This window comes from Phocoena sinus, chromosome 4 (genome assembly GCF_008692025.1).
Source record: "Phocoena sinus isolate mPhoSin1 chromosome 4, mPhoSin1.pri, whole genome shotgun sequence".
Taxonomy (NCBI): Eukaryota; Metazoa; Chordata; class Mammalia; order Artiodactyla; family Phocoenidae; genus Phocoena; species Phocoena sinus.
The window spans coordinates 67067716-67093412 of record NC_045766.1 but is presented as its reverse complement, the minus strand read 5'-3'; the positions used below and the strand labels follow the sequence as shown (position 1 = coordinate 67093412).

The window sequence follows — 25697 nt, the reverse complement described above, 5'->3', positions numbered from 1 at the left end:
ATGGACCTAGAGACTGTCATTCAGAGTGAAGCAAGTCAGAAAGAGAAAAACAAATACCATATGCGGACACATATACATGGAATCTAAAAAAACAAAAATGGTCTGAAGAACCTAGGGGTAGGACAGGAATAAAGACACAGATGTAGAGAATGGACTTGAGGACGTGGGGAGGGGGAAGGGTAAGCTGGGATGAAGTAAGAGAGTGGAATTGACATATATACCCTACCAAATGTAAAATAGATAGCTAGTGGGAAGCAGCACATAGCACAGGGAAATCAGCTTAGTGCTTTGTGACCACCTAGAGGGGTGGGATAGTAAGGGTGGGATGGAAACACAAGAGGGAGGGGATATGGGGATATATGTATACATATAGCTGATTCATTTTGTTTTACAGCAGAAACTAACACACCATTGTAAAGCAATTATACTCCAATAAAGATGTTAAAAAATAAAATAAAATGGTAGTTGAAATAAATCTCTATGTGTATTTTAATTTATTTCTGAACTCTATTCTGTTCCATCTATCTTTTTGTTTACATGTGTCAGTACCAATTTTTATGCTTTTATATTGTCTTAATATATAGTAGTTTCGTGCCTCTTTAGTTGTTCTTTTTCAGAACTTCCTTTGACATTTTTGGTAGCTTTTTTGTTGGCAGTTGTGTTGGAGTTCTTTCATTTATATATATATTGAAATATACTCTGTTTAAAAGTAAGCTGCAATTATTATGAGACAGGGGAAAACTTTATGTCCAAGGTTGGGTTACACCTGGGACTGAAAATGATGTTTTGGAAAAGAAGAGCAAAGAGGACCAACAAAGGGAAGGAAACATAAATTTTCCAAAAAAACATCTACAAAACAAACAAACAAACAACCCAGAAGTACCCTGGAATAAAAGCATGCACTTGAATGTTGTAAGTTATTTCAGCAGCCAGCTAGTTTTGCAGGTCAGCATGTATTACCCTGGCTTTTAAGGGTTTGAGAAACATTATCAGTGTTCTGAGCTTAAACTGAAATCCTTGAACTTTCAGTACCTGTGAGCTTGCACCTAAAATTCCAGCTCCTGGCAGGCACTTTACCAGTCACAAGGAGCCAGCATTAATGAGTGCCCTGGCATGAAGCAGAACTTATAGAGAAGCTAACACGTTCTGAGAAAGACGGAGATAAACACAGACAGCAAACCACTATCTTTGAACCTCTTGTCCTTTAAGTTATGTCGAGATCCAGACTTCTAAGTGTCACTTCGATGGTCTCAAAAACAGAAATCTTGTGTTTGCCACTATTCCAGGTAACCATCTCTCTTTCTGGGAAAAGATTTTCAAAGCTACTACTCTAAGGATCTGATTTGTTATAGATTTGTGGTTTGGGCAACAATGACTCTGACATTTAGAAGATTTCGTTTAAGAATGTGTTACCAGAATCTTAGGGCATTATATATATTGGTTAAGCATACAGATAACAAAATGGTTTATGACCTTAGTCCTATGTCTTCTTTATTTAGTTCTATTGCTATTGAAATATGATGTGATCAATATTTTTTTAACTTTGTTATGCTGTAAAATTTTTAAAAATCAGAAGTGTTATTGACATAAAATGCTGTGGCAGGATTAATTTAAGGTATGTTTACTGTTGCCCAAAGCCATACTTGAGGCTCAACAGTTTTTCAGTGCTGAACAGTGCAGACAGAACCATCTTAGAGTCTATTTTGATTCCTCTGCTCTAGTATCTCATTCTGACTAATCCCTGCATTTCTGTGTCTGTGTTTCTTGAATGCAACGTATCTGAAATATTTAGGTATGAAATATATTAAGACTTCACTCCCCATTTCTTGATAACTGCAAAGTGTGACATTGGAAGTGAGGTAGTAATAATGTAACACTGTGTACTTCTTGCTAGGGTTTCAAGGAAGTGACTTGAAAGTGAAATGCTGGCTTTATTTGTTTATCTGTGAAGCTGGATCCTAAATGATTTCATCTGCTCATAAATAAACTTTCTTTATGGACAAAATTTGAACGTTCATTTTCCTCTCAGTTAGTATGCAAGTCTATTTGCAGCATTCTAGCAAAAGAGAGTGCAACTCATTTTCTGTGCTTATAAATTGTTCATTACCACGCTCTCTGATGGCCAATTCATGACTCCATCTGTAACTCCACAAATCTCTTTACCCAGACAAACTTGGTGGAATAAATATGAGGTGCTGAAGAAGATGAGTTTGGGATTAAGGGGGGAAAAAACGTATCTCACGCAAAATTTCCAAGTCTATGATTTTAAATTTTGTAACTTCTTACTTGTATTGATATTTGTATGTAGGGTCCAGGAAAATAAATACTTCACAGACCTCATCAACACAATGTTTAGGGCTACATATAAATAATATTCAACAAGTTTTCTCATTGTACATGAAAATGGTCTCAGTTCAAGAGAAAGACAAACCTATAAGCAAGTACTCTAGATAAGAGTACTTTCTTTCCTCTGTGACGTGAGTTATTGTAACCTATAAGGCTCGACACAGAGGATAAGAAAATTGTGTTAGAATACTTATGGTTTGGGTCTTTTAAAACAAAGCAATCAAGGTTATTAGTTTTCCCCTCTTCTTTGATAAAGAGAAAAATGTAAATCTCAACAGGAATGTCAATGGATCTTAGGTTGACCTTAGCCTTAGAGCAGGTTAAAATCACTCCCTCCTTCGTTCATGTATTTAATATCCACTAATGCTAAGGGAATGGACTTCAGTTTTCATGTAGGGAACTTGATTCCTTTGCGTGAAAATAATATTCACAAGTAATGAAACTCGTTCCTCTAGCTAAAATGTGAAAACAAAGAAAAATGCAAGGTGCACAAAAGCTCTTTAGATAAAGCAAAATCTGCCTATAGAAAAAACAAAATGTTTTCACACCCACCTATGGCGGTGTGTAGGATAGGAATCTGGCTCCCAGTATATATCTCCTGTCACTGCTGAGCTGGAGAATCTACCCAGAGACTTTTTTCAATTACAGTTCTTTGCACCAATAGACTCTGCTGCGGAGCTTTTAATTAAAACAGAAAAACAAGCAAAATGATATAAACACACATTGTCTCTAGGCACTGTATTAAAGGGTTAGACATGAAATGTTTTGATTTCATTGTTCTAAACATGTGTTTCAGTTGGTGCTATCGGACTCACCATGTGAAGAAAATGAAATGTAAGTAAATAGCAAGAGGCTCCATGGTTCTATTCAGCATTTTCAAAATTCAAAGAATAAAAATGTCTCAAGTCATTTGAGAAGCCCCAACTGAGTTTCAAATGATCATTATAATCATGCAAGAAAAATAAAAAGTAAATTGCTTTTAAATGCAAATGGCTCAATTTTTCTAAAAGCAGAAAATATGCACTTTCATTGTGATCAGCTTTGTTAAATAAATAAGGGGCCTAGTTGATTTCTAGGTATTTTTGCTCACTGAATTCTCCACACTTGAAGTTTTAAGTGTCCTTTAAGTTCATGAAAGAATCATGACTTCCTCTATGACTCCATCCACATGTATAACTCACAGGGATGATGGGAGACAGTTTTCTGGGTAATTTGGTTTCAAATATAAGCAAACTACCAAAGATCTAACCTGTATTATGTGTACCTTTCAAAGTGCTTTTGATATGTTATGTGAATAATTGACACTATTTTCTCACTTTTCGTACTGTAGGCTTAATTCTTCTCAGAATTCTATTCGGGAGATGGGGAGAAGGTGCCATTAATAAAGCTGCTGATGATTAACGATAACTGTAATGTACTGAGACTTCGTGCAAGTGTCAGAAAGCACTTCTGCCAAGCCCTATCTTCTCCTGGGAGCAGCCCTCACTGCCAGCTAGCTGTTTTTATCATTGACTGTTACCCTCAAGGCCGGGGTCTCTGGGCATTGTCTCCAGATTATGAGGCCATGCTGGGTGGGGTGCTTTCCTTGGCCCTGGAATCCTTCACCAATTTCTGATGGATCATCCCATTATTGATCATCTGCTTATTAAATGTGTGCCACTCTTTCAGCTACTGCATGGCTCTCCATTGCTGTTTCTTTACCTTGATTTTGGACTTGCTTTTTTCTCTGTCTTCTGGTGTTGGTGACATAATGGACTTTTGACTATTGGTGTGCTTACCTAACTTTGGACCTCATGGCTGTCTCATCTTGCCCTTTCATCTTCTGCCTTTGACCCAGAATAATAGAATAAAAAAATTCATAATTGGAAAGGATCAGAAATGTTGAATCTAATTCCCTAATCAACATGACAGGAGAACATGGTATTGAGGAACTTTATAAGCTAACTTTAGAGTCACTGAGGCTACTGGCCTTTTTTTTGGGTGAAGAAATTGAGGCCCAAAGAGAGGAAAAAATTAACTGCAGGACTTAAATTAGTACTTAGGTACAAACTTTTTGGCTACATCATTTTGCATGTAAAATGTCTGTTATATTAGTCATTATTTAATATCATTGCTTTTGAATAAAAACAAGAAACCACCTCAAATATAATGCAAATTAACAGAAAATTAAGACAGAGAAGGCAAGAAAGTGGCTGATTTTGTGGAGAGGTCATATAAGGTAAGGAAATGTATTGAAGGTAGACACAATATTTCAAATATTTTGCCAACACAGGAAGGTGTTTGTGGGATCTATTATTAGTTCTATTTACATTTTTTTCCCAGCACAAGACTAATTTTTTTCTGCTCTAACCCGATCAATTTATTTATTTATTTATTTTAACATCTTTATTGGAGTATAATTGCTTTACAATGGTGTGTTAGTTTCTGCTGTATAACAAAGTGAATCAGCTATTCATATACATATATCCCCATATCTCCTCCCTCTTGCGTCTCCCTCCCACCCTCCCTATCCCATCCCTCTAGGTGGTCACAAAGCACCGAGCTGATCTCCCTGTGCTATGCGGCTGCCAATCAATTTATTTTTATAACTGCATGTTTAGTATAAACAATGCATTGCTAGACTTTTTGTGTATAATTTAGATATTATAAGTAATTTAGTGTATGAAATCAAACACGTCAGAGTCCCTCTGAAAAATTACACCTTTAATCTTTTCCCTTTCCCAGAAATAACCACATACACTGATGTACATGTATGTACATAAATAGGATATTTTACAAAACATAAATAAAATCATAAGCATATGGGATTCTGTAAATGAATTGCATTAATACATTGCTGATGATAGTCTACCATATTACCTGGCTTGGGGAAGTTAAGTATTTTGTTCAAGATTAAACAAGTAAAAGGCAGAGCTTGCATCTGGGCCTATGACTGATTCCTGAGCCGGGGATTTTCACTACAAATCCACACTGCACATCCAATATTTAGATAAAATTACACACCTGGTGAAATACCTAGGGGCACACAATCCAACCATCCTTTTGGGTACTGTACAATTTACCCACCCCAGATTAATTAGGTCAGGCCACTGGTCTCTGGATGATATGATTTGGCACCTGTCCCTCTCCCAAATTATTGTAGCTAAATTGCATTCCGGCTTCTGTTAAGAGTAATTTTTACAGAAAGGACCCATGAAATTTATTATTGCATTTATTCTAAGAGTACTGTGAGAAACATTGTTCCTGTTGTTAAAGACAACCTCTTTATGAAGCCCCATAGTTTGAATTTGTCTCTCATTTCTATAGCTGGAATAGTTGTGCATTTGGTGAATAATGCTGCCTGTTTTTATTCATTTTAGAGAATACTATATAACCAATTCTCTCTTTCATCCTATTAATTGCTAGAAAGCTTAGATTTACTACATTCAGTTTACAAACTGATCTCACTTTTGGCTTATTCTCTTTGTCTGCTACGCTCTGTGCTCTCATTTCTAATTTTTTTTGTATTTTTAATATTTTCTTAAAGCATTTTGGAACACAGAATATTTAATCCATTCAGGCAGTAGTCCACATAGTAATATGAGGCTAGAGATGAATTTTACTCTCCCCAGTTACAATGCTGCATGGTGGTAAGAGACATGAACTCCACAGCCAGACCATTTGGGTTTAAAGCCTGCCTCTGCCACTTCCAGCCACAGGGTCAGAAAAAGGAAGTAAAGTAAATAAGTTTGGATAATTGTTAGCACTTGAAAAAAATATTGAGTGGCTCAATAAGAGCCACTCAATAATTGACACTTATTGAGTGTCAAAAAGAAATGACATAAGGTAGTTAATATTTAGAATTGACATTTTAATAAGTATATGGTCTATTTTGAAATGTAAAGGAGAGAAGCAGAGATTTATATATGGAGGAAGATAAAGCAATCCATACTTTTTTCTGGTCATAAGCTTAGATTTCAAGACTCAAAACCAAGAACCTTGAGCTGTTTTATTGAGCCAGGACACCAGGAGTATTTCTCTACATACATCTTTAAAGTGGGATAATACATTTTAAAGATTTTTTGTATTTATAATATACTATGTAAAAATTTTATGACTACAAAAGTGATGTATGTACATTATAAAAATTCAAAGAATATAGAAATACTGAAAATATAAAGTTCCTCACAATACCACCTTCAAAAGAAGCAAGCATTGTTAGTAATTTGGTATATATGTATACATACTAACTGTATAATACCTATGTAGTGAGATCATTGTATTTACATGAAAGAAAATATACAAAGTAGAATTGAGCTCTCTGTATTATTTTGTTTAATTATAAATATCAATCTATATTCTCTTTGATGAATGGATAATATTCCTTTATAAGGATGTTCCATTAATTATCTTTATAATCCTTTATTGATGATCACTTGTTTTAGGATGTTTTTGAAATTTATACTTCAGTTGCCATTTTCCCCCCTGCCGTTTATACCTATATACTTGGCTAAACCCTCTAGGTGCACACACAAAAAAAAATCTTGTCGTCTGGGTGACTGACGTTTGTCTTAAATGTTTGTGGTAAAATTTTTAAGTTGATACTTCACATATGTTAAAAAGTCATTTCTGACTAGTATAATAATAAACATGACACACTGCTTCCTTAGAGATGCTGAGAGCAATAAATTAGCTGACATTTAAAAATGCTTTCAAGCTGAAAAGTGCTAAGTATTATTTTAACAATGGCCGAAGAAAACATGATTAAGTACAGCTCTATCTCAGAAGTTTATCAGGCTGTGATGAACGGTTTTCCACTATTTAATGCTAGAATACTTGAACAGCGGCCCATACACTAAGGTGTGAAAAAAGTCCATCAGCAAGCGTACATTTAGTGCCCGTGTCTGATATAGTGAGGGACTCTGGAATGAAGAGCACTTGAGTGTCTATCCCTGGGGAGTTAAACCTCCTGAAAATTACACTGTGAACTTTGTTTTTGCATCATCTTTTTAACCTAAACCCAGGAATGACTGAGTTGTGCCTAGATACAAATATGGTTTAACCATCCTAATGGAAGATCAACTTCTAACTCCTTGGTAAATGGTATGTGTGACCACACACACCCATTTTACTTTTATTCTAATTTTTTTCTCCAACCACTCTACAGGCCTGGTTTAGTAATATCTTCCTTACCAAGATATTAAAGGATAATAGAGATTATGAAATTTCCCTGGAGAATTTACATTTTGAAAAACTCTAGGTCTCTGAATAAACAGAATACTGCAATGGTTATCTGCCTAATGCCTAACACCCATGACATGTTAGCCCCGAAAAGTTAGTCACTACCTTCTCAATGCACAACAGTATTCGTAACTCTAGAATCAAGCCTATTACAGTGCAATTATCTGCTTACATATACGACAGTCTCACATTTACCTGTATTCTCAGTGCCTTAAATGAAGTGGACATTCAGTAAACATTTGTGTAATTATGGGGGGTGCAGTGGGTAGGTGATTGTTGAGGAAATAAGTGTGGTCAGAACAAATACTACAGTCCAGAAGAATAATCCTTGTCCCTCTAGAGGTCCAGCACTAACTGCTCTTCCTTTATTACCAGGTGCACAAACTATAAAGATCAGTACACAAATGGCTGGTATATCTGGTAAGGACACCCTCAATTTGTGTTATAAAACCTTTAGTGGTATATGACACTCCTTTTCCTAAATAATTGAGATGGAATATGAAATCATAGAGCATAAGAAAACTTTAGGGACCATGTGGATCAACAGAAACATCACTTTCAGGTTGTTGGCCAGTGTTTACTTAAACACTTCCTATGACAGGGAACTTACTTTTTTTTTTTTTTTTTTTGCGGTAAGCGGGCCTCGCACTGTTGTGGCCTCTCCCGTTGCGGAGCACAGGCTCTGGACGCGCAGGCTCAGCGGCCATGGCTCACGGGCCCAGCCGCTTCGCAGCATGTGGGATCTCCCCGGACCGGGGTACGAACCCGTGTCCCCTGCATCGGCAGGCGGACTCTCAACCACTGTGCCACCAGGGAAGCCCGGGAACTTACTATTTTTAAGAATAATAGTTTATTCCCAAGTTGGATATTTTTAAAGGTAAAATCATTGTTCTTTATCTTGAAATCTCCCAAAATGACTCCACTGATTTCAGTTCTGACCCTAAAAGCCATTCAGAATATGACAAAAAAGGATTGTTATAACTTCCTAAACCTTGGCTTCTGTATTTTCAAAACTAAACATTACCAGTTCTCTCAATTAGATGGTTAGCTCCTCAAAGACAGAGACCCTGTCTTGTCAACCTGTGAATCCCCAGCTCCAACATCTAAAATCTATTTGGTCACTTACATACTAGTTGAATGAATGAATGGATGGCTGAATGGAAGGAATAATGGATGAATGAGTTAAGGAATCAAGATGCTGCTCTTTTTTTTTTTTTTTTTTTTTTTATGCGTTACGCGGGCCTCTCACTGTTGTGGCCTCTCCCGTTGCGGAGGACAGGCTCCGGACGCGCAGGCTCAGCGGCCATGGCTCACGGGCCCAGCCGCTCCGCGGCATGTGGGATCTTCCCAGACCGGGGCACGAACCCGTGTCCCCTGCATCGGCAGGCGGACTCTCAACCACTGCGCCACCAGGGAAGCCCAAGATGCTGCTCTTTTGAACAGCTCTCCAATTTCTAAAGAGAAAACAGTTAAGATTACCTGGCAAGACTGACCCCCTCTAAGCTCAGAGAACATTCCAGAGTCAGTGAAAATGTATGAGTGGTGGTGGGAGATTGCTTAAGGAATTTGGCCTCCCAGATTGCTTGTAACCGGTCTTGTTGCATTTTTGCCCCTTTCCGGGAAGTAGCAGGAGCTCTTTAACTTCCCAGAATGCTCCACCTCACTCCTCCCTTTCTTCTTCTGGCATAAGGTTCTTGCTGCTGATTTTCCTGGTGGCTCTTCTCTGTGGAGCAGTGCTCTCCTGCCTCCAGTGCTGGCTGAGGAAACTCCAAAATGGTCCCCGAAGATGCACCATGGCTGTTTTTGCTGTTGGAGACTTGGACCCTGTTTATGGTAAGCTGTCTACACACTTCTAGACTTCCTCTTTAGAAACCTTATAGTTTTGTGTGGGTTGAAAATCTAATCTATGAAAAGCAGATTTATAAACATAGAACAAGACATGGTTTATTGAAGACTCAAAGGCATGCACTGGGGAGAGAGTCTAAATGAGAAAACTTCTGAAGAAAAAGACCCCAAAAGAAAAAAAAAAAAAGTGTCCTGGGGAAGTGACTCAGAGTTGAGTATGGGGATAGAACCTAAACATGTCATTCAGTCAACAAGCAGAAGGGAAAAGATACACAGGGCTGGACACTCCAAGTAAATGGTAAGGCTTAGGGTACAGAAGAGCATCTCTGGGATTTTAATATCCATCTATCTTACCCCGTGTTCATAGTCTCATTTACAAAGCTCTCCATGTCTCACTTACCTGCAGTAATATTGAACAACAATTTACAGATTGTCTGCTGCCACTGCAGAGCCTGAAATACTGGAATTGGACAGGCGAGTGTCAATACTCATGTCCTTTCTCCCCAGACATATTGGCAGCATCCTGATCTTGTCTGCTCCCAAACCCCACCCCCCAAACCATGCCTTTCCTATTATTTTCCACTCTCCATTAAGAGGTATGAAATGGAGGAAAGTATGGTCTTGAGTTATGTGTAATTGCTAGCCTCAGCTGTAAATAGAAAAATGACAATTTTCTGATTTCTGGGAAGTGACAATTGCTAGTTTATTTCTTCATGTTAAGCAGTGTCCTCATCCAGAGACCGTCTGTTATGAAACTTTCCTGTTAAGGCACTGCATTGTATACTACAGTTGCCTCAAGAGTGCTTGGTAGAGATTAACAGCTGCCCTTCAGAAACTTGGATCAGCATAAGATTTTCAACAGAGCAGGAGATGTCCTGGAAAAACTAACAGCTAAATAGGAAGTGGGGTAAAAATAAACTAAAATGTTTTAATATCAAAATTCAGTACTTTTTTTTTTTTTTTTTTTTTTTATGGTACGCGGGCCTCTCACCGCTGTGGCCCCTCCCGCCGCGGAGCACAGGCTCCGGACGCGCAGGCTCAGCAGCCATGGCTCACGGGCCCAGCCGCTCCGCGGCATGTGGGATCTTCCCGGACCGGGGCACGAACCCGTGTCCCCTGCATGGGCAGGCGGACTCTCAACCACTGCGCCACCAGGGAAGCCCATCTGTGTTGTAACATTAGTAAGGATAATGATTAAATCATTACTTAACCATTAAGATAGGATAGTTTGGGAAATACTATTGTAAATAAAAGAAAATGCATCATACTCTTAGCATAATACAGCTCTTGCTATATAGTAATAATGCTAATACTATTATCGCTACTAATAATAGTGACAATCAATTTTAATGTGCGTCAGGCTTTGTTTTAAGCACTTTACATTCATTTAGCCTTGTTTTTATAAATGTAGATACCATCACTAGATTTTTATGGCACAACAGCAAACTGAGGTGTAAAAAAATTGTGTAATAACCTAGGAGTAGATTATTCAATTAAATAAATAACCCCTTAAGAAAAGTGTTGAACCAGGAGGTGAGATTTATATTCTAAATATGGTCCCACCCTTCACATATTATAATAATATTTGAATTATTATATTATGGAAATTCATGATTCTAAATAAATAGAATGCACTCCAAAGTAATAATTTTGAGTAATCTACATATGGATTCCAGTGAAGCAGCTATTGCCTGATATTTAACTACTCTTGGAATCATTTTGATAATTGTGCCATGTTCTTTGGAATCTTCTCAATGGTATTGAATCTTAATCCTTTAAGAAAGAGATCAGCACATTTTTTATATTAAAGGCCAAAATGTTTGACTTTGCAAGTGTGTGGGGATGACTCACTTCTGCAATTATAGTAGAAAAAGCAGCCAGAGACAATATGCAAATGAATGGACATGTCTGTGCTATTTCAATTTAATATACAAAAACAATCAAAGAGCCAGATTTAGTTTAAGGGTGTAGTTTCTTTTTTAAAGGTGAATTTATGGCTGTTATTATTGTTTTGGGAAGAAGAAGCCAAATCATTCCCAGAAAGGTAAAGACCCTTGTGAATAAAAGAAAAAGTATAAAGAGAGAAATGGTTATAAAATATTACTGTTAATTTCCTGTGTGACTCAAAAACAGTCTTTCAAGCCAATACTAATAGAGGACTTCCCAAAGAACTGTTGGAATAAGTGCATGATCTCTCAAGGTGATCAGTTTCAGGAAGAAAATGTTTGCTTTTTGATATATAATGGCTTGTAGTGTGCATAATCTAAAGTCAAGAGCTTTGATTTCAAAATTTTAAATTTGAGAATTTAAAAATTGAAAACTTTTCACAGCTTGATATTTTTACTATTTATCATAGAGATGTTGAAATTAATTAATTGCGTGAGTTGCAGTTTACAGAGCGTACATATAAAATAATGAAGTTCAGAGGTAATACTTTAACGTTTCTAGTGATATTTGCATATCTCATGATGGAAGCATTAGCTAAAATGCCATTAGTGTTTACAGGAATCTTGTCTTCTGATCTTCCAAAAGGGATATTTCTTCTAGTTTCAGCTGTTAAGTTGTAGGTGCTTCTTTATGGCTTAGTCAATGATGGTCTAATCGGTTCATGAGAGCAAATTTTCTTGCTGTAATGACTAAACTACCGTGGCAGAGAGTGATATGGTTGTAAATTTTTTCTCAAGGGAACAAATAATTTTCTGTTGCTCCAGTGATCCAAGAAATGCCAGATTTTATTAGGCCGTTCATGTGCTTCTGTTTTATGCTGACTAGAAAGATTATGCCTCCACCTTTCTCTTTCCAGGGACAGAAGCAGCTGTGAATCCAACTGGAATTGGAATGCACCTTCAAACTCAAAATCCTGAATTGTATCATGTTCCATGTTTTGGTGCTTTAGGCCCCCCACCTCCATATGAAAAAAATTCTAAAATCAAGCTGATTTTAGATCTGGATGATTAATTGAAACTCTTAGAAATATTTTTAATTCCAAAACATAAAATTTAAGAACAGTTCTTTCATTTAGTGGGAATTCCTAGAGATCAATTAATGTAGTCTAAAAAAGGACAAATAGACAAAAGCATAAATGTAGGAAAAGAATTTGGAGCATGGAGATGTCACCGTAGTAAATTAGTGGACTCTTGGTATGTCACTGCTGCTTTATACTTTTATGCTCCTAATCAAGTTTCTCCATGTACTCAAATAGGCAGTACTTAACTCAAGGAGTGGCTTCCATTAAGTTTAGGATTTTGCTGTCGTACACATCACAAATTTTTCTGCCTCAATCTCTATTTTAATTTGACCTCTTCCCTAGTATGGAGTCAATAAAATTATCATAATTTAACAGTGACCCAAATAGAGATGCATACATGTCCAGACCCAGAACCAGAAAGAGAATATTTGAATTAGGGTGAGGGGAGAGAGTAGGAAGAAGGACCATTTGGAGTTGAAGGGTGAAGGATGAATGAAGAGGAAGATTAAAAGTTCAAGGAGTTGTATGTCACAGCCTGAGAAGGGAGAAAGTGTTGATTGAAGCTGAAGGAGACTACTTAAGCTGTGAGGCACATGTAATCCCACAGTGTGGAGAAGCAGAGGCTCCCATTTTATATGAGTGAGTGCAGACTCCAGAGCCCAAGACCGGTGCCTCAAGACTTGGCATTTCTTAGCAAACCATGGTAAGAACCCTTGGCATAGATATCAGTATTCCCATTGAGGACTCTAACTACAGAAGTAGCAGTGAGATATCATCAAGTGACATTTTTGCAGTGGCCACGAGCAAGGGGTCCAGGAAAAGACATCCGTGGCAGACGCCATATGGTCTTTGTTGAACAGAATGGTTGACATCTTCACTTGTTAGTCTAATACACCTTTCAAATTTAACTTTGACCAAGCTTATCTCCTAATATCTTCGCAAACATGTTTATCCAAACCTTTCCTATCTTAATTGATGGTAATAGCAAGCTTCCAGGTGCTCAGACCAAATAACCTGAGCCTTGAGTTTTCCGTTTATGTGACTTCCTACATCAGGAAATGCCTTAGCTTGGCTCTACCTTCAGAATAGTTCTAGATTCTAAACATTTCTTATGCCATCTCTGGTGTGAGCCATGTACTGTCAGTTCTTCCCTGAATTACTGTAATAGCATCTAAATGGGTCTGTTTGCTCTCAGCTTTGCCCTCCTATATTCTATTTCCAACACAGTAACTAGAGTAGGATTCTTATAGCATAAGGAGGATCATGTTCCTTAACTAAACTCCAATGACAACATATCTCACTCAGAAAATGACAAAAGTCCTTGACACATGGCCCTAGAGGATCCATATGCCTCTCAGTTCTCCTTTCTAGTGACTCTCACCCTTACTCATTTGCTCCAGGAACCCTGCCCTCAAACCTGCCGGGCTGTACCCAACCCCCATTTGACCTTTCCAGCCTTAGCGCTTTCTGTTCCTTTTGCCTGCAAAACTCTTCTCCCGGATATCAACATTGCTTCACGCCTTCACCTCCTGTAAGTCTTTGTTTGAAAGTCACTTTTTCAGTGAGGTCTGCCCTGATTACCCTACTTTAAATTGCAATTTCTCCCAACCCTAGCACTTTCACCTCCTTGTCTCAGGTACACTACTCCTTTTCGCATAACATCTATTGTCTTCTACTTATCATCTTCTACTATACTGCATAGTAAAATTCGATTTATAATCTGCTGTCAGCCTTCCCTTGCTAGAACATAAATCCATGAAGGAGGGATCTTTGTATTATACACTAATTTATATCCCAAGCCCCTAAAACAGCCTGGCACTTATTATGTATTCAAACAATTTTATAAGTAAAGCTCACTAGTTCTCAAAAGTTCCAAAAATAACTGGATGGGAATTTGATGAGAATGAAGCCTTACAAAAGTGACTGTGACTAAGAGCCAGGGACAGCTGACAGTGCTGTATAACTTTAAGTTATACATGGTAGATTGAACATGTCCATTCTCTTCTTAAACCCACGAAGATTATAGTAAAGGAGTAAAAGGGCTTTTTAATTCACAAGAACAAAGAGAGTGGCAAGAAGATGATGAAGAAAATTAGCAACAAGTTTTAGTACATGGAAAGATGTCTAAGATAGATAAAGATAGATAAATCATAACTGACTGGGGTTTCAAGTTTCTCCGCTATGCTAAAGGACCTATGGAAAGAAACTGAGAATAATCAAACAAATTCCTGCTGAACCAATGCAGAAATGCCCAAGAGTTAGAGGCAAGAGAGGTGAAGAGAATTTTGGGAATGATGATGAACTTCATCTACAGGAAGATAGCATTGAAGCAGCCCAGAGAAAAGCCAGTTCCAATCAGAACATGACAGTGAATAGCTATAAGAGAGTAAGAGGTAAGATTAAGGAAAAAATCTGTAATGAAAATGTGGTGATAAACTAACGATTGGTAAATGGAAAGTGAAGAAACTGAAAAAACAAGGTGATTATAAATCTATGAAAAACAAAAGTTGGATTAACCGCCCAAATGGTTAAGTTGTGAATAATGTAAATAATTGATGTTGAATTATAAAATGAGGGTTATTCATATTGACAGTGTAGGCAGAGGAGGAAAGTTTGGATGAGGGTTAGGGTTAGAAAGTAAATCCTAATCTCAGATTGTGTGGAATCAATGAATAATATCAAAATATTTTTTAAAAATCAAGAAATAGTAATAAAGTACATCATGTGGAAATATCATAAATATCTGAAACAAAATGCCCAAGAGTTGAAAATTATTTCCTCAAGAAATAGTATTTGGAGATAATGCTGTGTGGGAACAGGTAGAGCAGAGATGTGTGGATTTTCATCATGAACCTATAGTACTATTTGACTTTTAAAACTAAATGCAAGTGTTACTTTAATAAAAATGAGGTTAAACAAATAAAGGTTTGGCAGATTTATACTTTGCAGTTGCAAACAAACAGAGGAAATCATATCACAAGGAAAAATGTTAAACATAAATGTCTTTAGGTGGTGGGGCTACAGGTGATTTTATTTTTGATTCACTTTTTTAGATTTTTCTAATTGCTCAGTAACGTGTACATTACTTTTATAATTGAAAATCTCAGCAAAATTCTGTTTTAAAAAAGCACAAAACACTGCCTTCCTTTAATAGATGAGAAAAATGGGCTTTGGAAACATAACTGACCACGCAAGGTACATAGCTAAGTAATGTGAGACAAAATTAGAGACTATTTGATCTTTTAATTCCTGTCGCAAGTATTTTTTCACTATGATCTTTTATCTTCAAAAGTGGTTATAGAAATAAACATCAGAGAATGTGGGTTATAATTACATTTATTTCAAATAAGTAACTCTAACGAAAGAGATTTTGGTCATATCCTATAAGCTACGTATGTTAAAATCCATTCCAGTTACAGAATAGGCAGCGGTTATAATTAACACATAGAAAAGTATAAGCACATCTGGAAACAGGGTTAGTGATTCAGGAGCTGGAGTTTGATGAAGACATTAGTGAAAGTCAGGGTTGAAGCCGTCAGAATTCATTTTTAAGTGACTTGCATTTTATGTGCCAGTGCAAGTCTAACCAAAGTTCATGCTTGGTGTGTGGTTGGTTGGTTTACCTTTGGGGGCTGGGGAAGAAGTGTGGAGAATAGGCTGTAAGCAGGTGGGTAGGGTTGACAGAAAATAGTTTGATTTCAGATAAATTTTCTGACAAAGATTTTTTGTCGAATATCACAGGTCACATTTTAATTTAATGTCTTAGAAATACTTACTGAATGACTGCTGTGTGTCAAATATTGTACAAGGTTCTGGATGTATTTCTCTGATAAACTTTGTTAGTATTATTTTTCATGATACTAGAGTTTCCACTACTTTAATCTGACCTCCAGACAGAGACTTGAAAGTTCCGTAGCAAGTGCCCTTATGGTCCACTGAAAACTACTGCAAATAACAAAATGATAAAACTAATTTGGGTTATAAGATTATCATGATATTTAAAATAGAAATTAAAAAAAAAAGAAAACTGTGTTCCTTTCTGTCATCTCATTTCTGAAAATCTTTACCTGCATCTTAGTTCATCAGTAAGTCATTAAAATTCAATTTAACCTGGCATCTCAGATTTTAATTTTGATAGGACTAGATTTTCTTTTTCTTCCCATGTTAAAGAGCATTCATTTTTTAAAAGGAGGTTTGTCTTACTGCTGAAGGGTGTAGCTTTTTCTTTGAATGTCCAGCAGAGGGCATGAAAGCCTGTCCATGATTCTAGCCCAATAGCTAGATTTGATTTAATGGCTAAAGGGAAACCATGAAGCTAGGTTTTTGACACACTCTAGCAGAATGGAATAATAATGAGGTTCACATTTGCAAAGAGCCATTTAGTACTTTAGCTCTTGTTGCTCACAATGAAGCTGAGCGCCAGGTGAGACGCCTGCCATCAGAGAGTCTAGAAAATTTGAAATATACTTGTACTTCTGAGGGTGACACTTGTAAGTTTGAGTTGCCTAAAAAGGCAAGGTAATTTGTGTATATGCTCCTTATGTGGTCTGTGACACCTACAGCACTGACCCTATAGGTCTAGTCTATTATTTTTCTACCTGACCATGAGTTCGCCTTTAATTTTCAGTTTTGTAGTTCCAATTTGTTTCATTTGTGTTAGGAGCACAACTTTTATAAAAGACAACTATAAAATTCAGTATCTTTCATGGAAATGAAGTAGAGCTAGGATAAGACTGAATAGCATTCAGCTGGACAATGAAATGAAACTCAACCAGAATATTATATTTAAGGCAAAATGTGAAATACTTCAGGTTTGAATAAGAGAAAATGACACCATGAAAATGTGTTGGCTATAAGGCTCCACTTTCAATAGAGAAAGATTTTTTAAATCAGAACAAAGAAAGGAAATAGAGTATACATTCCAAAGGAATCTTTCACTTTTAAATCCATTTTGCTTTGTGATTTTGTACAAAATAACAATACAAGCTTTTTTCTTCCTGCTTAATACTAGGTCTTGGAAAAATAGTATATATTTTTTTGTTATATTACTAAATGTAGTTCTGGGAAAATGAAATGAAAGTAATGTCCTTTTACAAAATGATATAATTTGGTGATAAACAAAATGTAATTTATATTTGTGCATTTGGAAATAGTTATTTTTCCCCTTCTAAAATTATGTCAGCCTAGATCTATCTGATTCATGAAGCAAGTAATGTATATCAATCAAGATGTCAGATTTTTATATTAGTACGATGAAAAATGGTATTGCTCAGAAGCACTGAAATTATCAAAGAATTCAGGTGTCTTAGTTTCATTCTCATGTTTATTGAGGAAAAGTTTCCTCTTTGGAAAATCTGTTTATGGAATGCAGTAAGCAAAACTTAGAGGATTTCCCTTTCACTAGTAATTAATATAATTTTGTATCTCTTTATATTTAATAAATTGTCAACTTTAACTTTTTTCATCGAATATGAAACCTGAATTCATCTGTCAATTCAGATTATTCTCTCATTTATGTACCTAAATCTGGATAAATTTATACTGTTAAAGAGCCTTAGGTACCACTGACTAATTGCCTTTTAGATTTAGAAGGTCTGGAGCTATTATTTTTTCATGAAGAGTATTGAGAGACACAAAATAAGAAAGCCTAGGGACTGATTTTAAACAATCAGTGGACGATTGCATGCTTACCTGATACCATGTGGAATGTTTGTCACCTGTGACATGGCCAACAAAATAGATTGATGTTATATGAGGAGAGTTGGATGAAGGGTTGGGAGGCCAATCTCTCAAGGATACCAAATCATTACTGAGGTTCTAAGGTCTTTCTGGAGATAAGGGTTTTTTTTAAGGAGAGTTTGTGGTTGAAAGGAATGCTTTGATAAGCTGTGTAAGCCAGTCAAAGGACACACTCAAGTAACAATAGATGGTCACTAAAAAGGGTAAGTCTGTGTAACCCCAGGAACTCTGCTTTGCTGTTTAAGGTTTAAGTGTTTGGGACCAAAACTAAACTGTGTAAGGCTTCAGAGGAGAGCTTTTCTACTTTATAAATACAGTTTTACTATAAATTTATTAGCATAAGGAGAGGATTCCACTAAGAAGAAAACAAGAATTGACATATGCTCAGAACAACCAGTACTGGAACATTAACTCCATGTGATTAAGCCTCCACTGTGTTTTTAGCCTCCAATTTTTATTTTCCAGTAATGCATTTTATTCTTAGTTTCCTTCACCTTTATTTTCTCTGTTTTAGACAAGGTTTGCTAACTGCTTCAGTTGCTGCTACATTAACCAAATTAGCTTATTTTGTTTTCATTTACTAAACTTGAAGCTTTTCCCTTCACCAGTAAAATAAAGCCTCCCTCTGATTTCCTCCTCTAATCAATACTTCTTGCTCCATAGTTTTAGAAAACAAAGGCACTGTATAATATAGTTTAAATTTAGTAAAAGGAAAAGACATTTTTCAGACAATTGGAACAAAATAGACATTGGGAAGAATGATATTAAGGATTTGTTGTTTATGTTGTTGACTGTGATAATGGTATTGTAGTTACATTGTTAAAAAGTCTTTATCTGTTTCATATATATATATATAAAATAAGGTATTTATGAGTGAAATGATTTGATTTCTGAGATCTATTTTAAATAACCAAATAAATAAATACTCTTATTTTCTTAGTTTTTGGCTCTGGAGAAAGCCTATAGGTTGAATTTGAGCATGTACCCATTTTTCACTTGCTAACTCTAATTCTAGCCTGTGGCTCTACTTTGCCTGAGCAATGAAACTTAATAAACTACTGAACCTTTTGCTTAACATATATTTTATTTTAAGGATATTACATTGATTAGCCCCTTGTATACCAAAATTCAGTCAGCCAAATATGGACTTACCTGTTTTTGATAACCCAAAAAGCATTTTTACTTATTTTTATTTAATGTATTTTAAAATCAACTCAGTTTCAAACTTAAATGCATTTAAATGAAAAGTTCTTATTGTATTCTAAGTGGAAAGCATGTTTTTTCATATCTACATAAAAATGAATAGACGACTGTAAAGTAAAAATATTCAATGTACCACCTAAAAATATTTCAAATGTCATGGGTAGGAAGTATAACACACTTTGAGAAAATAAATACATGTTTTGAAATTGGGAATAGATCATAGCAGGGTAGTAAAAACAATAAAAAATAATTTCCATCTGCAGAAATAAATATTCAAACAATTAGTGATTATTTTTTAAAGTTTATCAACTGTACTCAATTTAGTTAAATAAATGCAAATCAAAACAATAATATGATATCATTTTTTTAACCCATAAAAGTGGTAACAATATTAAATGTTGCTAATATCTTATGTTGGCAAGGATATGAGGAAACAAGCCTTTTTCTATACCACTGGGAGAAGTGTGAATTAGCATAACATTTTTTGGAACCCAATTTGGCTATGTGTATCAAAAATGTTAATACATATTCTCATAGATATAGCATTTCTACTTTTAGACACAGTTGGAAAGTAATTCTATGGTTGTAATCCTATAAGAAGGCAAAGATGCTTTTAAAAGAATATTCATTGCCACAGTGCTTATGATACAAAAAAAGGAGGAAGCAATGGAGATGTGTAAGGGGACAAATTAGACAAGTAATGGTACATATGAACAAAGAGCTATGCAGCCATTAAAAAGAATAAGGTGATATGGAAAATGCCGATAAGTATAGTTAACTATTCATTTTATTTTTAAAGGGAAGATAAAGAGTATGGTGTGTACATTTTCAAAGGATCCATATATGCCACAAAATTTATTTTCTTTGTAAAGACATAAGAAATACGTGATAGGTACATCTCTTGGGAGAGAGGTGGTGGGGGAAACCATGGAGGTGGGTAAGAAAGACATTGTTTACTATTTACATTTCTGTACTGTTAATTTGTGAAAAATCTTATGCACGTATAATTTTCCTCTATGTTAACAAACATTCTCTGGGTGCAGGGATAAATGGTGTTTTTGTTTGTTTGTTTTATTCTTTATTCTTTTCTGTTTTAAAAAAGTAAAGATTACTTCAATAAAATTTTAAATGACAAATCACCAGCTTTTTTGAATGGAAACATAGAGTAACCAATACAAGACTGTGTATTATATTGTTTTCCAATTAATTACAGCATATCAAGGGCCAACATTATTCACTGGAGAGCAACTACTTCGTAGCTCAAAAGCTGCAGAACCTGCTCTGGGAATGCTTTTTCCACATAATCCCCAGTTTATCTCCTTAAAATGAAAGTGGAACTATTCTCTTCAGCATGAGGATGTTGACATAAAGAAACAAAACCAAAAAGGTAAAAGAATTGATTTGAAAGAAGATGAAAGTGTAAAGGAGAAGATATGGTAGGAATATTAATTTGGGAATGAAACTTATCTCTGTGATAGTGAAGCCTGTCTTCAATAAGACTTTGCTCCTTGGGTGATGCCTCAAAGTGGCTGACTGTAGGAGGGAAACCAGGATAGTTATCCTACAGAATAAAACTAGCACCTTATGACCTTGGCTTGCATTTCTAATGGTGGCATTGAGGGCTTTTTAGCAAACATCTTCATCTCCATTTTCCTACTTGGAAAGAAGGAAATACTATCTTCCTAGGGTTTTCATTTTAAAGTTAAACTTGTGAATATATCGAAACCTCCTTATCCCAATTATGCTCTGAGGACATTGAACTACATGTAATTTTCAGCACATTACTTGCCCTCTCTTGATTCTATTTCTTTGTGCATGTTTTCCTCTTTACACAGAATTCTTTCCCTTAATTTGTTTTCTTTGAAAATGCCTGTCATCTTTCTTCATGCAACTGAAATTTCCCTCCTCTATGAAGCCTTCCCTGACTCCACAGGCAGATGCAGAGATTGCTTTTCCCATGACATTCCATACATACCCACATTATAGCAATTATTTTATTGTACTCTAAGTTTCTTCTTTTTTTATGCCTCTGTCCTCTCTGCATCTTTGGTTGCTTGAAAACATAGAGATGGTCTTTCAATTAAACTGCACAAATGTATGCATTAATAATGGAAGGAATAATCCAATGAACAAATAACTGCATACAATGGATACAAATAAAATGCTTAGTTTCTCCAGGCTAGGGTATTATCATCATTCACTCACTCATTTATTCAAAAATATGTATTTAAGGTCTACTATGCATCAGGCACTGTGCCAGTTGCTGGGAACAGAGCAGTACACAAAGTATAAAATGTTTTACCCTTTTAGAGCTTGCAAACTTGCAGGAGATCACGCACTCGTAAGTGAAGTGCAATGGGGGTAATGAAAGCAGAGCCCTCAGGTGTTAGGGAACCTAGTCTAGTGGAAGTCAGGGAGGCCTCCCTTGAAGAAGTGATGTGTTACTAGAGATAGGAAGGATGATAGGGATAAGAACTGGAAAAGGAAGAAGCTGTTCCAGAGCCAGAAGCAAGAGAAGCATGGGGCTTCTGAGGCAGAGAAAGAAATGCAGTCTGGTTGGAGGGTGGAACAAAGGAGAGAGTGCTAAAAAAAGTAGGAGAGGTACCCAAGGACCAAGTCATGATTGACCTTTAAAAATCATGTTTAAAAAAAAAAAAATGATGTTAAAGGGCTTCCCTGGTGGCGCAGTGGTTGAGAGTCCTCCCGCCGATGCAGGGGACACGGGTTCGTGCCCCGGTCCGGGAAGATCCCACATGCCGCGGAGTGGCTGGGCCCGTGAGCCATGGCCGCTGAGCCTGCGCGTCCGGAGCCTGTGCTCCGCAATGGGAGAGGCCACAGCAGCGAGAGGCCCGCGTACCGCAAAAAAAATAAAAAATAAAAAAATAAAAAATCATGTTAAAATTTTTGTTACTTTATCCTAGAAACAATAGGAAGACATTTAAGCAAAGGGGTAACATGACTGGATATGTATTTTTAAAAGCTCTATCTGGCTGTAGTGTAAACATGGATTGGAAGAAGGAAAAGAAGAAGCTGCCACCATCATCAAAGAGAGAAAAGATAACAATTTGGACTAGGATGGAGATAATGACCTGAACCAAAACAATGATTTACAGGGCTTTTAAGGACATTTAATGTTCATCTGGCTGTAGAAATGAAGGTAATAAGAGAGACAAAGACAACTTTCTTATTTTTCTATTAAGCATAAAATACCTGGTATCTAGCCCACAGGACAACATAAATGTTTTTGAATGAATTAACAACAGATTCTCATAGAATATTAAGAATATTTTTACAGAATATTATATAGTAATAGTAACACTGTGTTTAATGAATAATACTGTGTCTAGTGTTGTATGACACCACTTACATTAAAAAATTCCTCCATTTTTCTTCTTTTTTCTGAATTTTTGAATTTTATTTTTTTTTTTATACAGCAGGTTCTTATTAGTTATCCATTTTATACATATTAGTGTATATATGCCAATCCCAATCTCCCAATTCAACCCACCACCACCATGCCACTTCTCTATTTTACTTCTATCATGTTATTCTCAAAAGTAATTGAAACAGTAAGCACATTTATAGAATGAGGGGGTTAAACAAGATGACCTCAAAAATTCATTCTAGGACTAAATCTCTACTTCTAAATCATTATTGTAGTGATTCCTTTCTAACATTAAACTTTTTCTTTTATGTTTTAAAAAACAATTTGAAGGAAAATAGCCATAGTCCCAATGATCACTCTGTGCATGTGTGTGTGTGTGTGTGTGTGAATTTCTAGTTCTATGCAGAGAATTAGTTAAGATACCCTGTAATACTTAATTTCCATTCCTATGATTACTTCTCTCTAACATGAGAGTTAAATGAGGGTAGGGTGATATGAATAATTAAACCGATAGGTGTCACTATGGAAGGCTAATTTTCAAATAGAATAATAATCTAGATGACATCCTATTATTTTTTACATATTTTGCATTATTGTAAAGTTTTCTGGAATACCCTCACCTTTTCCTTATTTTTTTTATATTTTATATTTTTATATACATTTTTATGAAGAAAAACTGAAAAGAATCAGTGATTTTAAAATTATTAGTTTGAGTAATTGTCAAATTAAAAATAAATCTTAGAACTATATTTTCAGGACCTCATTTCAGTTGTCTGGAAACAAATTCTAACCAAATGTATTAATATTTTTATAAGTAATTTGTTAAAGCCAATTGACCTTCTCATTGGAGTTTTGTATAAGATGTTTTTCCTGGACTCTTTAATCTTCCAATAAAATGTTGGCTATGGATACTATTTATCTTGTTCTTTAAATTTATTCAAAAACACTTGGATTCATGTTTAAATTAAGTAGCAAACTTGATCCCCAAGGTGAATAAGTGACAGAGATTCCTATTGTACTAAAAAAGAAACAGTTGTTCATGCTTTCAAACAAAATGGGAGATTGAATCTTTATGAATCCCAGGCACCCATGAAATATAACTACGTTTAGAGGACTTAAACTCTGGAGACCAAAGAAAAACTCTTCAACATTGTACTTCAATTGCTCTACTTGATTTTACTCCTGGTAAGTATTGTGTATGTAGGGGTGTGTGTGTGTGTGTGTGTGTGTGTGCGTGTGCGTGCACGTGTGCATGCACAATCAATTGTGAATTATATATTGATCATTCTGATATCAGTATATCTGAAAACTGTAAAGTTTATGGTACTATGAACAAGGAAATTATATGGTGAAGGGCATAATTGGAAATCTGTACAGTTGTATTATCCTATCTCCTTTTATGGAAATTATCTTTACCCAGATATTTTTCTAAAACTGGTTTTCACCCTTGGGTCGGTTAAGTGGGATGATGCAAGCTGCAGAGGAATCATCTAGGAAGTATAGTAAAAATAAATCTGAAATTCCAGCATAGTATTATTTTTGATCTGGGTGATGATTACATAGTATGTTCACTTTGTAAAACTTTATCAAATTATACACTTATTCTCTGTGTACTTTTCTGTATATATGTTATACTTAAATACAAGAAAGAAAATACATAAAAGAATATACAAGGGATCACTAAAATAGTTTAGAAGAAAACAGAAAAGAATATCGTCACGATTTGGGGCATACAAAAATTTCTTAACCAGGATACAAAGAAATTATCATCATAAAGGGAAAAAATGATGAACTGGACTACATTAAAAATAACTTGTCATTAGAAAATTTCATTAATAAAGTGGGAAAGCAACCCACAGGCTAGGAGAAGATATTCGTTACACATATATCTGATAAAGGACTCAGATCAAGAATATATAAAGAACTCCTTAAAGAAAATAGAATGATTGGCAAAGAAATTGAACATATAATTCACTAAATCGAATATTCAAATAGATAATAACCATAGTAAAATGTGCATGGCTTCATTAGTTATTACGAAGATGAGTTAAAAACTACAAATTTTTATTTTTTGACCCCCTACATACCTACTAGAATGGCTAAAATGAAAGAAGATAGATAATATTAGGCATTGACAAGGATGTGGAACATCATGTACTGCTGTGAGTGTGTAAATTGGTACAAGCACTTTGGAACATGTTTTGGCAACATCCACTACCCCTGAACCCAAGCGCACCTGTGATGGAGCAATTCCACTCCGAGGTATCAGAGAAGGGAAGGTATAGCTCTCCCCAAATCATATACAAGAATGTTTAAGCATAATGATTTACTGTATAGCACAGGAAATTATACCCAATATCTTGTAATAACCTATAATGGAATATAATCTGCAAAAATACTGAATCACTATGCTGTATACCTTAAACTAACATGATATTGTAAATCAACTACACTTCAATAAAAAACAGAAACAAAGGAAGTTCACAGCAGCACTCTTTGTAATAGCTAAAAACTGGAAATGTACCAAATGTCCATTACCAGTAAAATGGATTAAACATTTTGTTGTGGTATATTCTGCAATAGAATACTGTACTGCAATGAAAATAAGTGAACTAAACTACATGAAACCATATAGATGAATTCTGAATCTTAGGACATAATGTTGGGTAAGAAGTTAGATTCAAAGAATTAAATGTACAGTAGTTTGAAAACAGACAAAACTCATCTATAGTTTTGGAAGTCAGGATAGTGGTTACCCACAGAACGGTGAGGGTAAGGACAAGAAGGTGGGGCAGAGGGAGCTTCTGGGAAAGGATAATCTATTTATTGACATGAATACAGATTATGCAGGTATATTCACTCTGTGAAAATTCATCTAGCTGTAAACATGTACTTTTCTGGATGTACCTCAAAATTATGATTACGGAAGAAAAATTTTTTAAAATACTGTATCAAGAAAACACAGCAGCCGGTTTAAAAAAGTCCAGGCAG

The 25697-nt window shown here is 35.7% G+C and overlaps 1 protein-coding gene across 3 annotated transcripts in view; it reads left to right on the top strand.

Annotated features, from left to right (window-relative positions):
- The first annotated feature begins 1097 nt into the window (after window positions 1-1097).
- Window positions 1098-25697, top strand: part of TMEM207 (transmembrane protein 207) — a 32932-nt gene continuing 8332 nt past the window's right edge. Inside the window, exons 1-6 of one of the 3 annotated variants that reach the window (XM_032631196.1) lie at window positions 1098-1286; window positions 3143-3180; window positions 3677-3718; window positions 7942-7986; window positions 9257-9399; window positions 12215-15472. In XM_032631196.1, the coding sequence (XP_032487087.1) occupies window positions 1212-1286; window positions 3143-3180; window positions 3677-3718; window positions 7942-7986; window positions 9257-9399; window positions 12215-12369 (498 nt within the window). In that variant the 5' untranslated portion in view covers window positions 1098-1211 and the 3' untranslated portion in view covers window positions 12370-15472. Of the gene's footprint in view, window positions 1287-3142; window positions 3181-3676; window positions 3719-7941; window positions 7987-9256; window positions 9400-12214; window positions 15473-25697 lie in introns of those variants that run through there. The other 2 variants (XM_032631198.1, XM_032631197.1) reach the window with 2 other exon arrangements.